At 57.8% G+C, this 16,161-nt stretch overlaps 2 protein-coding genes across 2 annotated transcripts; one reads left to right on the top strand and one right to left on the bottom strand.

Moving 5' to 3' along the window:
• Nucleotides 1–119: 119 nt before the first annotated feature.
• Nucleotides 120–4,936, top strand: VOLCADRAFT_121416 (uncharacterized protein; the record flags this gene model as incomplete). Its single annotated transcript, XM_002955323.1, has 10 exons — nt 120–194; nt 590–694; nt 1,263–1,340; nt 1,700–1,889; nt 2,380–2,465; nt 2,629–2,787; nt 3,341–3,581; nt 3,762–3,972; nt 4,025–4,092; nt 4,562–4,936. The coding sequence occupies 10 exons, from the start codon at nt 120–122 to the stop codon at nt 4,651–4,653; spliced, it is 1,305 nt and encodes a 434-aa protein (XP_002955369.1). The 3' UTR covers nt 4,654–4,936.
• A 1,263-nt stretch (nt 4,937–6,199) lies between these two features.
• VOLCADRAFT_96259 (uncharacterized protein) lies at nt 6,200–16,057 on the bottom strand (the record flags this gene model as incomplete). The annotated part of the gene is made up of 14 exons (XM_002955264.1): nt 6,200–6,673; nt 6,791–7,289; nt 7,468–7,973; nt 8,340–8,476; nt 8,817–8,946; nt 9,238–9,330; nt 9,518–9,599; nt 10,001–10,086; nt 11,089–11,149; nt 11,455–11,570; nt 11,846–12,025; nt 12,407–13,035; nt 14,835–14,857; nt 16,017–16,057. The coding sequence occupies 14 exons, from the start codon at nt 16,055–16,057 to the stop codon at nt 6,200–6,202; spliced, it is 3,057 nt and encodes a 1,018-aa protein (XP_002955310.1).
• Nucleotides 16,058–16,161: the final 104 nt, after the last annotated feature.

Raw genomic sequence — 16,161 nt, 5'->3', positions numbered from 1 at the left:
TGATCCTTTTGGTAACACCATAACATGTGAGAAGCTTGCGATATAAAGTCTAGTCTGCGGAGTAGCGTGAGGGGCCAAGCAGGATGGGTGGGGTTCGTTACAGCTGGTTTCCCGGCCATATGGCCAAAGCCTTGAAGCTAATGGAGCAGCGAATAAAGATGATCGACGTCCTGGTTGAAGTCCGTGACGCACGGGTGGGTCCAACTATTTAAATCCGCATGGTGCCTGGCAAACCCAGCTGGAGTTGAAAGCGTCACCCATTTACATCTACCCGTAAAGAAACCATACCTGTTCATTCCTGCTCTGCCTGAGGCCTGTGACTTTAGTCAACGCTCCACTGGTTATATACGCGGTGACCCACGGGGCGCGCCTCCACACATCATAAACCCAAGACGCCACGTCATGCGTTGCAACTACCGTTGAATGCGTTATCCCGTCACTCACAAATCCTTTCCATTGCCGCTTACGTGTACGTCCGCAACTCCTCCATCCTTGCGGCGTGCCGCCGACCCGTTACCCACACGCCTACCTCACCCTTACGCTCACCTTCACCCTTACCCTCAACCTCACCATCGTCACGCCCCTCCAGTTGCCCCTCTCCTCCGCCAACCCTGATATTGCCCGCCTTGCCCCTCGGAAGCGGCGCCTGATAGTCCTCAACAAGATCGACCTAGCGGATCACACAGCCACCAAGGTAAATACATGTACGGCACCGTCGCCACCGTATGTACTGCCGTACAATTTCCATAGGAATTCCCCTCCAGCCTCCTCTGCTGTCCCTTTCTCTCAAAACATTTGTAACCCCCGTTCCTGTTGGCAGCGGACCCCGCAGTTATTTCTTGCACCGATCCCCCCCTCCTTCCGTCGGTAAATTGCGCGCAGTCGCGTCGCTGCTTTGGTTTACAGCAGTTCAGTTTCCAACTTTGGACATTTGCAGCCTTTTCCTGACTTTTCTGGCCCCGATGGATTCATCATTTTTTTCCTTACATCTCGGCGGCCAGGTAGCCATTTCGCTGTGTTGCCTTTCCTTCCTTGGACTCGGCAGCTCAGACACACTCGTTTCGCTAGCTGGCCACGTCGCCGCGATGACCACCACCAAAATCACAGCTGGTCGGTATCTTTTAAACATTCCTGATGCAGTATCTGTCTCTCCTCCTGGACTATCCGTCTATCCCTGGTATCTGCTCCACTCGCCAATGGTTCGTCTTACCCCCCATACCATACAATTCCCCCTTCCCCCCGCGCCGTCCTCCGACCTCCAGGCCGCCTGCACGCTGCTTCAGTCCCAGGGCCACGTGGTAGTTCCCTGCGTGGCCACCAGGGAGGGCAGCGCGGGCAGGGTGAGAGGGGAGAGATGAAGATGTCGGTGGAGATGATGACCTGATGGGTCGGTGAAAGCTACACTTACAGTTAGTGCGTTACAGATTTCATGGAGTGGGGAATCCGTGGAATAAGATTTGCAGCGATTTGCAGTGAATTTTGCATCTTTTATATATCTCATGGAATGAGACTTGCAGTTGTAGATAATGAGGTTTGGAGTTACAGATAGGTGTGTTTTGGAGAGTAGAGTAAGGTTCTTGCTTCTGGATCAGATTGGTTACAACATACATACATACATACGTACGTACGTACGTACGTGCGTACATACACATAAATACGTACGTACGTACGCACATGCACACACCCATCGGCATTGCAGGTGCTAGACGCGGTGCTGGACTGGCTACAAACCCAGTACAGCCCCGCCTGCCCCCCCTCGGCCTCGGCCCCCTCGTCCTCATCGTCCTCCGCCTCTCACCCCGACCTGAGCCTGATGATGGTGGCGGGGGCTCCCAACACGGGGAAAAGTGCCCTTATCAATGCACTCAAACGGGCGGCACAGAAGGAGGGTGAGATGGTGCGGAAAAGGGGGGGATACCGAGGGCCGATAGGGGGGGGGGGCTGGGGGGGGGGGCTGGGGGTGGAATGCGGTGGAACGAGAGTTATGGAGTGCATTCGCAGACGTACGACAAAACGTGTTCGGCCAGCGACTACGCACATGGGAGCGGGCGGGCTGAACTTTCCGGAAATGAAGCAAAGGGGGAAAGGGAGAGGAAGGAAGGGTGGTTAGGGGGAGCGCAAAGGAAGACCCAGAGGCGTTATCCAACGCGCGTGTGTGTGCGTGTATATGTGTGGGTGGGTGGGTTAGTGGTGGCTGGGGACGCGAAAGGGGTGGCGAGAGGAGAGGGAGGGCCGTCGGGTCGGGGGCTGTGGTGGCGGCCCGCTGGACAGGACCCGCCCTCTTCCCCTTTCCTTTCTTGCTTCACCCTCCCCCTCCACTGTCCCTTCCCTTCCTTCCCCTATTGTCAACCTCTGAAACCTGTACGGGAGTTCCATAAGGCCTTCTGGAGGGTGATCAGGCGTTTCAACGGACTGCCCGCTCGGGGCCCCTTCCTGGAGTGACTCGCCAGCTGGGGGGCTTCAAGGTGAGAATGCACACACACACGCACACACGCACACACCGCACGAAGCCTGTTTGCATGTATATATACACATAGCATGGTGCCGTACAACGCCGTACTACACAGTGTCGTATCGTGCAAATAGCATGACGGTGTTCCTCTGGTCGCTGTTTCCTTGGCTGCGTAGGTCTGTCGCAGCCCGCTGCTGTACGTCCTGGACACCCCCGGGGTATTACCCCCCGCACTCCCGGATGAGGGGGTGGCGGTACGGCTGGCGCTGACGGGGCTTATGCCGGGGGCCGTCGGGGGCCTGACGGACGATGTTCTGGTACGGCATTTGGTGCAGGTGAATACGACACGGCATGACTTTGCACGGCGGCATCGTTCGGGAGCGTGTTGGCGGCTCTGGGCGCTGGGGACGGCGGTTGGGCTGGGGGTTGGTTTCATGAATGTGTGCTTTTTCGGGTGGGGAGGCAGTTGTGGGGGTAGCTTTGCTGGAGTATGGGTGGGCGGGTGGGCCGCAGACCCCCCCGGTAGTAGTGAGCACCGCCTGAAAAACGTTTTTGACGCTTGGGTGGCAAACAGTGATGCTTCACTGAGCTCGGCTCGGGAACGCGTCGCCGTACATAGAGTCAAAGTTGATGAAAGCTTGCTCAGACGGCTTCTTCATTATAGTTTCTCCTAAGTGAAGTTGGATATTCACCCCCACACTAAAAAACTGCCACGGTGAAAGGTTCTAAGAACACTGCCCCTACCAGCCTATCACCTTAATGCTGAGTAGTAATTGTGCTTAGTGCACTTCAAAGCTACTACTTACGCGAAATGTATCCTGCGATCGTGCGATTGCCACTGCACTGCTGCTCCTCCATTCTCGCACCCTCATGCCTCATACTACATAGATATTGGTTTCGGAGCCCAGGCATCAGCGTCAGCTGTGGATGGCGGCGGACGGACAAGTGGCGGCCATGGCACGGCAGCGCACAGCCGCCGCCGCCGCCGCCGCCAGAGGGTCTCATGACGGCGGCGGCGCCGGTAGCGGCGGTGGCTGGCGCCGCCGGGAGAGCGGCTCGATAGCCCTGGCGCGAGCTCTGCATGATGTCGTGACTATGCCGGCGCCGCCGGCGCCAGCCTGGCACCCAGGTACGGTGTACGGCATATGGAAGGGGTCATGTAAGGGAGGGGTCATGGAACAGCAGAGGAAGGAAAGGGCCAACGGTGGATTTCGTACCGGTGGTTCGACGACTATACGGGCTGTACGACCTTGCTTAAAACATGGTGACTGCCGCGGTGTTGGCGATGGTGGTATTACGTCTCGCGCAGGCATGGATGGCGGCGACGACAATGATGACGGCGAAGACAATGGCGGCAGCTTTGACGCCGAACACCCTTACCCGCTGTACGACCGGGAAAGGAATAACGATGATGACGGGCGGATGATGAGGCCCGGCCGTCGCGGCGGCGGTGGCGTGCCTAGTGCCCGTGTAGACGCGGAGCGACGTGTGGCGGCTCTGCTCCGTCACCTGACCCGTGGGTCAGTGGTGGACCTGGGTCGCCGTAACGCACTGCTGCGTGGCGTAATGCAGGCGTTTCGTGAAGGAGCTCTGGGGCGCTACACCCTGGACGATGTGGGGGCGGGGGACGCTGTACGGAGGTAGGGGCTGTAGCGGGTTCCGGATCATGGCGCAACGAAGATGCGAAGGAAACCTGCGAAGTTCAAAGTACCAGCCGCCGTTGTAGGGGGGTTTAGGCAGTATAGAAATGGGATTTGCTGTTCTTACTCAACGGTGAGAGGGGGAGAGAAAATCCCGCCGGGAGTATGGGGGGAGGTCTGGCATGGTGTGACATATGTGACATATGTGACATACCGACATACTGTGTTTGTGCTTGTGCTTGTATTCGTGTTGCAGTGTAGTACGCACGCATACACACACATGCTCGTACAGCGGGCAGATATGACAGGACACTACATAATGCTGTAATGTGCCGCGATTGCGCCGCCTTTTGGTTGTAACTTCTTCAGCTTGTAACTTCTTGGCTTATTTCCTCCTTTCTCTCCTCCCTCCGCGTCGTGTTGATGTCCTCCCCTTCCTTCCTTCCTCCCTCACACCCTGGGACTGCAGATCCCATGGCACAACCGCACAACCGCACTAAGCAGAACGGTGCAGAGGGCCTCTTGGGCTCATCCACGAGGCAGCTAATCAACGACGTGTGAAGTTGCAGCTTACCAGCTGGCCATGTGCCGGACCGGCTGCGGCTAAAATGAAAGGATCGAGACAACACCGGTAGTACCAGAGGACTTGGAAGCGCGGTGCCCTGCCGCATCCATCAGCCGTTCCAGCTGCCCCGCGAACAGCATATACCCTATGACCCCGGGTACCCCGGGTACCACGAATCGGTAACCGGAGGGTCACCCTGCCGATAGGCTACCCCTATGAATCGGTTACCGGCCGGGATAAAACTCGGTGGACTGTAATGGACTGTAATGGAAAGTTCCTAACCATGCGTAAGAAGTACCTTGCCTTGTCTACCTCCTGGTTTAGTGAAGCGACCAGATCTGCTGCCTGCTGAGCTGCTGCTGTGTGCTGCAAGCCTGCCGACCAGCTGCTGGTCGATGGCTAGGAGGCAGTTGTGCTTTCTCTACATTTGTCGCCAAGTGCTCTATGGAGGTCATTCGAATTATCCTTTTGCTTGTCACCAGCAGTCGGTAACCCTACCAGAAGAAGCTTCCGCAGGTCCCGGAGTGATGGTTACGTGTATAGTTAAATACACGTCCCGGGCGGGAACATGCACGCGGTTGAAGGTATATATATATACCCCCTATTTCGCACAATCACAACACACACAGAAATACGTACATACATTCGCTCCCAGAAGCTGCTGCAACAAGTACAACACACCACAGCACCTAAAGAGCTGTGGTCAGTCGCCACCAGTGTGGGCCACCAGCCAACACAGTCTCGTGCCAAGGAACCTGCCCTCGTATGGAACCTTCTCCTACCCTCCTACGTATGCACACACACGCCCGTTACATACACATATACAGATACGCATACACACACCCGCCCGTTCCCTGGCGCAGGTGCGTTCGTAGCACTCTGTCCCACACCGTAACGGACTTTGGCGGTAGAGCTTCCGGGGCCCACCCACCCCTCAACTGCACTCGCACACCACTCGGATCGGATTTTGTATCATCCTCCACCTTTTTCACCTTCACCTCACCTCACCTCACCTCGCTTCTCATCTCGCCTCACCTCAACCCTCAACCCGGCTCGACCCCACACTATCATCATCACCATCACCATCATTGGTCAGTGGTCAGTGGTACGTCTACTACAAATCGATGACGTCACTGCCGTAATTTGTGACGCTACGAAGACCTCCCTGGACAGGCAACGATTGTATTCATCCAACAACATACTTGGCAAATGCTGTTGCGTACAGTACGGTACGGCAATGTACTACATCCACCGCACGGCACTACTAAAATCGCAGTTACGAATGTATTATTGTTGCACTGCACTCCAGATGTCATTCTTCATGTACAATGTTTCTTCCGGACCGTTCTTCCAAAAGCGAAATGCTTTCCATCCGCCCTCCTGCCTTAGGAACCCACCTCACCATAGCCATAGCATCTAGGGCCCATACACCCCCTTTTCAGCCTCTCCGCAGCCATACGACAATATCATGGGGCCGCAGTAAATATTCTCTCGAGGCATGCGGATGCCTACGACCGTTACGGCAAAACCCTACAGCCCTTCTCAACCCCTCTTGCCCCCGGGGGCCCCCTGCATCACGATCGGGAATTCCCGCTGGTGCTCGTGAAGCCAAACGTACGCCATGTACGACGCCCGTATGGCGGACACAAACGGCGCGGTCTCACATGGCCACGGGTCCTGCCAGTCGTACTGTACGGCAGGCAGCGGGCGCGGCGGCGATGCCACGCGGATGACCTTAGCCTCGATGTACGGATAAAAGTCCGCAGCGGGGGAGCGGGGGAGTGGTACCCGGTTCAGCTGGCCGGCGGCTTGGGTGTCGCGGAACGCGGCCAGGAAAGACGGGTCTTCGACGGGGCGGCGGCCGCCGATGGTTGCAGCGGCCGCCGCCGCCGCCAGCGCCGCGGCTGCTGCGCGGTCAAGTGCAGCGTTTGCAGTGGCGACGTAGTCGTGGACCTCATTCGCGCATAAGGCCTCCAGTGGAGGATGTCGGTCCAGAGGAAGTCCGGAATCTACAGCCTGAAGGGGATAGGGAGAATCTGCGTTTTAGGGTTTCAGATTTGGAATGTTTCGCGAAAGACCCGAACGGACGGAGAGACTGGGGGGGAAGTGCGGCAAGATGTGAGGTGTACGGACCTTTAGGTAGTCGTACAGCTCGTCCAAGGGACACGCGCCGTCGCCACGTTCCTGTTCGCTACCGTCGCCGCCAAGCAACTGCGGCGGAGGCAGCGGCTCCTCCCGCGGACGTGGCGGCCGCCGCCATCGCCGCACCCGACACGTGCCGTTGCCGCGGCCGTCGCAGCCAACGCCGCCGCCACCTGGCTCATGTTCATCCCCGCCGCCGCCGCCCCCGCCCCCGCTCCAGTTCCGCTGTCGCAACCATGTCCATAGCCCTTGAGCTTGCCCGGGCGCCTTACTGCTCGCCTCGGGCGTAATCCCATCAGAAGGTAATGCCGCAGCCGCCGGTGGGCCGCCCCTGCCGCCGAACCCGCCGCCGCCCCCACCGCCGGCCCAATCCAACCCCGCTGATCCCGAGGCCTTCACAATCTCGACCGCGGATTCCGGAACGCAATAGTCCCACGGGACACCGCGAGTGGGGCCCAGATTGTCGTGGGCAAGGAAGTACGACGCCCACCTGCAAGTGGACGAGAGTACGACAGCCCCATGTGGTGCTTGAGCGGTGGGGTGGAACCAGGCGGGTTAGTGAGATGTGGTGCGGTGAAGGATTGGAGAATGCATGGTCCCCAAACCCCTTTTCCCCCTTCCCCTCCCCTCCCCCCCCGGTCAGGTCCCTCTTCATGTTCGCAGCGCACCTCTGTGTCATTGGCGCAGTGATCAGCTGCAGCAGGGCGGGCTCTGCATCTGCACGGAGCTTGGCCATGGTTCGATGCAAGAAGGCGGCGGACACCAGACCGGTCAGGGGCGAGGGGGAGGAGGCGCAGGAGGAGGACGAGGAGGAGGGAGACGATGAGGAGGTTAGTGCGGAGGATGCTCCCGCCATTGGTTCCTCCGGCTGAGACGGCGTCGCGGCCAAACGTACGGCAGCGGCGGTCACGGGCGTGGGAGGTATGGATTGAGAACTGTTCATGGCGACAGCAGGGGACTTCGCTCGCGGGACGTCGCTGGACAGCAGCGGCGGCAGAGGCAGCGGCAGCGCTGTCGCTGGCTTTTCTGGTTCGGCGGCGGAGGCGCTGGAGGTACGGGATGCGTTGGCGCCGTGCATCTCGCCGCTAGGGCTGGACATTCCCCGTAGGTCCCCCCTGGATCGCGGATGTGCCTGAGCCGCCGGTCCTTCTCCCTGCAGCTGTGCTTGCCGCCGCTGCGGCGACTGGGGAAGGAGCGGAAGACGCGGCCGCGGGGCCGCTTTTGCCTTCAGCAGGTGCGTTAGCGGCTGTGGTCGCATCGGTAGCTGCGAGCCTGCCATCGGCGCGGCCGCGGCAGTAGTTCCCGTAGCAATGGTGCTATAGCTGCTGCTACCAACTGATTCTTCGCCGCCACCGCCACCGCCACCACCGCTGCCGCCACCACCGCCGCCGCCACCACCGCCGCCGCCGCCGCCGCCGCCATCAGCAGTCTGAGCAGTATCGGTGCTAAGGTGGTGCCGCCGACGCCACCGGCTGCCGACGGTTGCCGGAGTCTCGCCGGGCCCAGCGGCGCCGCCGCTGATGCACCCTGCCGTACTTACATTGTCTGTATCGTCCATGCCGTACACGTACGGCACGTCTTCCAGGTGTTGTACAAAGCCGCCCAAGAGCCAGCCTGGGCCCCGCTGGCTGGTGGCCTTGGTGAGCAGTTTGTCCGGCGACCAGAGGAGGTAGGCAGCTGCGGAGGAGCAGTTAATTAGTTGGTCCGTTAGTTTAGTTGGTTTGTTAGCTAACAGAGTAAACTAACTGTTAGCTGATTGATAAAGGAAAGAAAAAAGCGACACCGCAGTACGTCCTCGCAAAACTCGTCCAGGTCGTCGTCAATGCTTACAACGTAAATCGCAGTCCCATCACAAGGAGATTCAAAGTACGGCACACGGGCACGTGTACGCCCGAGCCCTCCCTACCTACCTGCGCCCCGGGAAGTACCTTCCCGCCCTCCCCTACCCCTGCTAAGACATCCCCCCATATCCTTCCCCTCCCCTCCCCCCACCACCTAACCCCCCCCCCGCCCTCACATGGTGGCGCGGAGACCTGGTTGTAGCAGTGCGCCTTACCCACCGCCGCGAAGGCCAGGGAGAAGGAGTCCTTGTCGCCCCAGAGCAGAAACCGGTTGGCGGTGGGATGACGGTTGATCATGAGGAGAGCCTGCCGGGGACAGCGGCGTGGAGTGGCCGGCGCCTTTCTTGTGCTTATGTATGTATGTATGTATGTATGTATGTATGTATGTATGTATGTATGTATGTGTGTGTCTGTTCACGAACACTGCAGATGTATGTGCGCTTTTTTGTGTTTGTTCAAGGACGGGGTTGTGTGCACACATGTTGCCGTACAGGCAGGGGTTGAGCGGTTGCGCGGATAACACTCAGTGCAAGCAGTGTAAAGGTGTGAGACTGGGAAGGCGGGGGAGGGCCCGCAGGTAAAACCCACATGCCGTACCTCCAGTACGTCCAGGTGACGAGCTCGGTCAAACAGCAACTGACCGCTTTCCGCGTCGCGGCGACCGAAACCCAGGCCTTGGGACAGCACACGCTGTCGCGGGGGGTGGGACCCGAGGCGGGACGAGGGGTAGATGGGGAGGGAGGCGGGGCGGGGAGTACCGAGGGCGGCCTTATGAGCGGGAAATTGGCCGCTCCAACGCAAGGGGGCCCGGAAGCAATCCACGAAGCGGTACGGGAGGTTACCGTACATATGAAGGACAGACGGGGGACTTACCTACCTGGGCTTTGCCGTAATCAATGCCGTACAAGCCGTACACTGAGGAATGCGCCTGGGCTGTCCATGCATCGGGCCAGAAGAGGCTGCTCGGGTGGGGCGGAGTTGGTGGGTTGGGAGTTGGAGTCCACCACATGCAAGGGTCGCCAAGTGTTGGAAAGAGATTCGTAAGTCGACTGCTGGTATCGGCCGTTGCTAAATTATTGGAGCTGTGTGTGCGCCGTTGCTAAATTAATGATAACATTAACAGTACCTAAGTAAAGAGAGGAATCGTAGGCCCGCACACTGTCACGTTGTTCGAAACGAGTCGCGAGTAGTGGGGGGTGTCGGGGGCCCAATACCCGGGAGGGGAACCACCCGGATGATGGAGTATCAACACGCACCCGGTGGGGGGGGACCACACCCGGGGCGGCACATGACACGGGTCGTATAAGCGCTCAGTGGTGGCATATGCACCCATGGGGGCCTCGTACACCACGCGCCGTACCTGCCGTGCTTTACAAATCGTGGATCTTCGAAGAGTGTTTCCGGATTCTTCAGCGGCAGTGAGTCCGCGTCCAACATGAGAACCTGCTTGCCGTGTGGGTAGGGGTTGGGGTTTGAGGCTGAGGGGTTGGAGGATGGGTAGCGATAAAATATTACATGTACGGCATTGTGCATCGAGAGACACCTTGGTGTAGTTGGTTATCACACCTGTCTAACACACAGGAGGTCGCCAGTTCAATCCTGGCAGGTGTCATCTATATATTCAACGTATGGTACAGTTCTCGATAAGTTCTAAGGATTTTGGGACAGTCATAATTCTTCCCAGGCACGTGGTATATAATCCTTGATGGACGAAATTCATCTGGGTCCGCTTCCATTTGACAGACGACCAGGAAGGAAGTTGGGCCACCGATCGTCTGATCCAGTCTGATGTCGGTTGTGGGTCCTGAACCTGAGTGATCCACTGAGAAGATGGCTAGGGTGACTGGATGAGGGTGCCCCGATATGCCAAGGCAGGCAGGGTTTCGCAGGGTAGCGGCCACAGGGTGAAGATCTGACTCCCCTATCCCACACATCATACATACATACATACACGCCGTAAAGGGAAGGTTGTGTGAGGAACATGTCCGTGTCTAGTATGCCGCTGTACGGTAAGTCCTGCTTTGGTGTCCGCTACGTTGCCGTCCAGTCGGTACGCTAAACTGCCTTCTGCCGTACACCTCCTGCCCGCTAGGGCGGACCTTTCTCTCCGGTACCCTAAGTAGCGAGCGAGTTCCAGTTCCAACCACACACTAAAAAACAAATTGCTTTTATTGTTACTGTCACTGTTATTGACTTAGGTTTGGTTACCGGCTTGGGAGGCCGGAGAGATGGCCACGTGGGGGGCGCACGTGTGCGTGTGGTGCGGGCGAGTGGGGGGACGGTACGAGGGGGAGAGCGCGCGGACAGAGATATCTCGATGGGTCCATCAACGCCCAAATCCACAGGAACTTACACCCCCTCCCTCCCTCCCGCGCCCGCCTCCCCTCCCCTCCCCTCTCCTCCTCCTCCTCCTCCGTCCGCAGCACCGCACTGCAAACCGGAACCGACCTCTCGGAAGCTGCAGAGCGCCAGGGCGTACACCTTCCCGCTGTACGACGTCGGCTGGAAGCTGCAGTACAGGTCACGTACGGCAGGGTGTGCAGGGTGTGGGTGAAATGGCGACACCCCCCCCTCGGGTTGGCGGTTGACGGAGCGCGCAGACGCTCACTTGAAACCCTAAGAAAACCCTAAAACCCTTTTGAGTTGATATAATCTTTTCACCTCCCCCCCACCTCTCCACGCCACTCTCTCTCACAATCATACACACACACACGCAAAAGAACAGACACACAGACAAACACACAGACACACTCCTCCCACTCTCGCACTCCTCCGTACGCTACGGAAGACCCCCAAGAACAGCAGCGGCCGCACCTGGCGCTATGCAGCTCCGGAACCGGGTGAGGGGCCGCTCGTACGTCGAAACCCCAAATGGGAGCAAAATGTCGCTCCAGGGAGGCCCACGTGACGTTGTCCATTTCTTCCGGGCCCTATGGCGGGAACGGAGGGAAAAACGGAGGGTAGGTTGCTTCAGATGACACAGTCACAGGCGGGCGCGTGTATGCGCGTGTATGCGTGTGCATGTATGTATGCATGCATGTATGCATGTGTATATGTTCTTGTGCTTCACCTCCCGCGGCCTCTCCCCCTCCTGGCTTCCGTACTCCCCATGTGATACCCCGGCCCTAGTCATCCTCCTTTCCCCCGCCCCCCCCCGCCCCCCCCGCCGTACCTCTTACCCCACCTGCCGTACGATCTATCCCACCTGCCAGGCTACCTCCACAGGCAGCTTACAGCCCCAATGGTGTCGTACAACGTGGAGCGTTACGATGAGGTTGGCGGTGTAGCGGGCGCCACCCGCGCTGATCAGGATTCCCCGGGACACCGATGTGGGGGGGGAGGTGGGGGGGGAGGAGGAGGGCCGGGCGATGGAGGCGGCCCGAGCCTGGGGCCCCGGGCGGGGATAACGATATAAACAGAAAAACTTTACCCAAAGCATGTATCCGCTCATAAACGACAGTCCACGGCAACTTCGCCGCCGAGTAAATTCTACTGCCAAAGCAGGGTGGGATACCATATGATGCCGTTACCGACAGAGCAAGGGCTCCGTAGTCCAGTCTGAGTGCGTGCGTGCGTGTCTGTGTGTGTGTGTATAGATGTATACAGGCACGTATAAAATGCAAAGGAAGATGTACGGCAGAAAGTCGTCCTAGGTCAACATAAAAACTGAAACCGCCTCTCTACATTCGCCTAAAGTGCGTCCCCTCCCCTCTTCCCTCCCCGAAAACCCATCTTTATCCATGTACGGCAACAACTTTGCGCTCACCCTGTACTGCGGGCTCCGTACATATCGCACGATGCGCTGTCGGTAGGCCTCCAGCTCTTCATTGTTCCGTACAGCGCCCAAAAAGGACCCCACACGCCGACATTGCTGTCGCCGTACATCGCCCGGGCCCCCCGTAACTGCCGCATGCTTCATGGCTCTACTGCCACCGCCGCCGCCGCCGCCGCCGCCGCCGCCGCTGGAGCTCAGGTCCCCTGGCGGCGCCGTCAGCCAGTCCCGCCAGTACGGATCCTCACCCGCTAGCTCCAGATCGGGCGCGTCCGCCAAAAAGTCCGATGCAGAAAAGGCGGCGCAGCGGCGGCAGGAGTCAAGTACGACTGCATCTGGGCCGTCTGGCGGGCCGGCAAGTGCGGGCAGCTGGGCCGAATTTCGTCTGGCGCCGACGGCGGCGGCGACATGTCCGGCGGACGAATGCAGTAGCAGCGCCTGGAACAGGGATGTGTGCGTGCGGGCTTGGGAGGTCGCAGTTGCGGCGACGGCGGCTGCGGCAGCGGCGGCGGCGGCGGCGCTGCGGCGCTGGCTGACGTCCTGCGTGATGCCCCCTGGTTCTGTGCCCTCCGGAGCTGTGTGTGGGGTTGGGCCTGCCGTGTGCTGTGCGATTCGGAGGTGGCCTGCGGGTTGCGCGGTTGAGTGGTTTCACGGCGGGCGAGTCAATTGCATTAGATGCCGGGTCAAGCCCGTCACGCCGGGCTGCGTTCGGTAAAAGTGCGTAGTGCAGCTGGTGTTGACTGGTGTGATGAATTCCTCGGGGCGTGTGAGGCCGTTCGTTATTCTAGCAACAAACAGTGCTAGGAACTGATAAATGAGGATGCCAGCCAAATGAAGGTAAACTTTAGAAACATTGGACAGCAGCGGCGGTTAAATTGGATACTCGCCGCGCGCCAAGTTGTGTGGCTCTGGACGTTCCGGGAATCTGGGGCTTTGTTGGTCTGTCGCGCTTGAAAATCGATGATGGCCCGACACCCAAAACGTAGCTGCCGTTACAGCTGTTAAGGATATAATAAAAACAGTCGTTATCGTTATGCTGTGCTTCTGACTACGTGCCCGAGTGTCGATGTGTGTCTGGCCGCGAGCGTTCGGTGAGCCGCGCCGACGGCCTAACGGTCCGTTCGTAGATGGCGAAAGCATACTTGCAAACAATATAAGAGATGGGAAAAATATAATCCATAGAAATTGATCTCTATATCGTTCAGCATGGAAGTGGCCTATGCCAGGTGAGTGTCATGGGAAGTTTGGTGAATTTGGCGGTGATGCATAACCCGTCGTACCAAACGGCCGTGCTAGGAATTTCTAATCGCTTAAAACGATCCAAAGCCTATGTTAGCTCATCCATTGGTTCGCCAGCGGTTCGCTGCCTGCCGGGGCCTCTGATAGCGGATACCATGTATATTCAAACCCTATGCGCTCCATGTAAAAACATCTCTCGTGCCGGAACAGCTGATCTGGAGCCGGAATTTTAGAGTCCCGCTTAAAAAAATTTGTTTCCAAGCGGCCATAGCCGCGTTCAAAGGAGAGATGAGCGCGGAGGGACTGGGCGTTACGCGCTCGTCCCTTCCCATTCGTTTGCATAGGCTCGGGTAGTCTGTTTCGTCCCGGCTTTACATTAGCAGCAGGTTCTATTCGCAGCAAACGTAGTTGAAGCTCGCAGGTGCGCACAGGGCCGCCGCCTCCTGCTGCCCTTAGGCAATTTTTCTGTTATCCGTAGCAACGGTGGAACGACTTAGGTGGAGTTGGCCGAAGTCCGGTGACTCATCCTGTGGGAGATGCATAAGGGGACGGCCATAACAGCTGATGTTGGCGTTGGTGCCTTTTGCGGTGAACATGGGGAAAAGTGCGCGAGTGAAAGCCGCATAGGGAGGGGCAGAAAAAGGGAAAGGGGAGATCGAGAATACAGTCCGACCCCGCCGCCCCACGTTCTTTGCGGTAACGAAGCGCCCAATTGCCCGAAGCTGACAAAGCGCGCTTTGTGACGACACGACGGCTGGAAGTGGAACTCGTTCAGCTAGGGAACCATCTTCCCAATTACACCGATGTTTTCAATTGCCTGATGTGAAGGGGTCTGCGCGAAGAGGTATGCCACGGCGGCATTCCCAAAGCATCTGGGAGCAACAGCATATTGAAAAGGCAGTACGCGTTGCCCGCGCAAAAGCTGCAAGCACTGGTGTTGTTAAAGAGACTCCTAAGGCTCCGAGTGTCCAACACTAAGTGCTATCAATAAAGCAGCTTCTATCAGGCAGACATACAAGAGATGGGTCCGCTCGGACCCAGCTCCGCCCGCATCCTGCGTGTTGTGATGCATAACGCAGCCTTGAGGTATAATTTCGCGCTTGACGTGCTATGATGACCCGGTGATAGACACATCACACGCAGACTTGTCCACGCACACACCCTCCTCCCGCTTGTTTCTCACTGTTTGTCCGCATGAACCCGGTCCTGCAATCAACGTGAGGAGACAGCGCGGTCCTGCTACTGCTGCTGTTATTGATGAAGGTGAGTACCTCCAAGAGCTGCGATGACTGGCACTTGACCTAGGCGAATCGCTTGCAAATGTGTGTAAGGTCAGGACCCGGCGGTGATGCCAAAGGAAGGATCCCGCACAGAGGTGCAAGGTGTGGCGGAGGCGAAGCCAATATGACGGCGGTGGCCGTGAATGAGATTGTAGGGATGGTTAAGAGAGTCTGTGCTTTCGATCCGCCCCCATAGAGACTATTTCCAGGTGGCTTCGGGTTTTGATAGCAGTCTGGCTGATTCGATAGTTCGACATAATTTTCCTGTTCGAGCAACAGCATGTTAGGTGTTCATCATCCATTTTCACGGTGTTTATCTATTTCGGACAGCCTTCGGGCCTACGACCTTTGGGGCCCCGGCTCGTTATGGGCCCCAAAACTACATCTACGGAGAATAACGCAACTCCAGAAAGTCTATTGCGCGCGCACACGCACATGCACACATACACTCACATACACACACACACACACACACACACACACACACACACACACACACACACACACACACACACACACACACACACACACGCACACGCACGCACGCACGCACACACACACCGTGGCTGTTCTCCTATCAGGAACCCGCAACTAAGCCCACGAGCCATCTGCTGCTAGCGGACGTTTGGGCGTTTGGTTTGGGGCTTGATGAGGTGTCGGTGATAGCGAGCGGTGGAGTGCAAGGTGCAATAATACTTTATAAGTTAGTGCACGCAAAATTGAAAAAAGATACGACACATACGAAAGGGTGTCCGTTGAGAGAGCCGCCCCAAGCAATAGTTGCTGCAAGGAGCCTAGCATCCTAGAGTCCTACAAACTGCGAGAAGTGCACTTGCATACAATTACACTTATGTTGCGTGACGGATCAAGGAAGTCAGGCCTAAGCGCGTACAGATCCCTCCGTCGCTGATCTCGTAAAGTCGTAAGCGACGACGGTAGCAACGGTAAGCGGCGACGGTCGTAGCGTGGCGAGTTGTAACAGTAACAGTAATAATAGGACCAAGATATATGAAAATTTAGTTGGTGTAGTTTAACTGCATCACATCCCTGTGCCTGGTCCTCCGGTCCTCCTACCCTGACCTTACCCAGAACAGCCCACAGCTAGATGCCGGGGAACCTCGATCATAATAGTATAACATCTCACATCCTGGGGAGCTAAAGCCCTCCTTGCGCTTAACCAGCAATCCCCCGTAGGCTGGTTACAAAAAACATACACCTCATCCTTCACCA

Source organism: Volvox carteri, assembly GCF_000143455.1.
Source record: "Volvox carteri f. nagariensis unplaced genomic scaffold VOLCAscaffold_50, whole genome shotgun sequence".
NCBI lineage: Eukaryota > Viridiplantae > Chlorophyta > Chlorophyceae > Chlamydomonadales > Volvocaceae > Volvox > Volvox carteri.
This window is presented reverse-complemented; position numbering and strand designations above follow the sequence as displayed.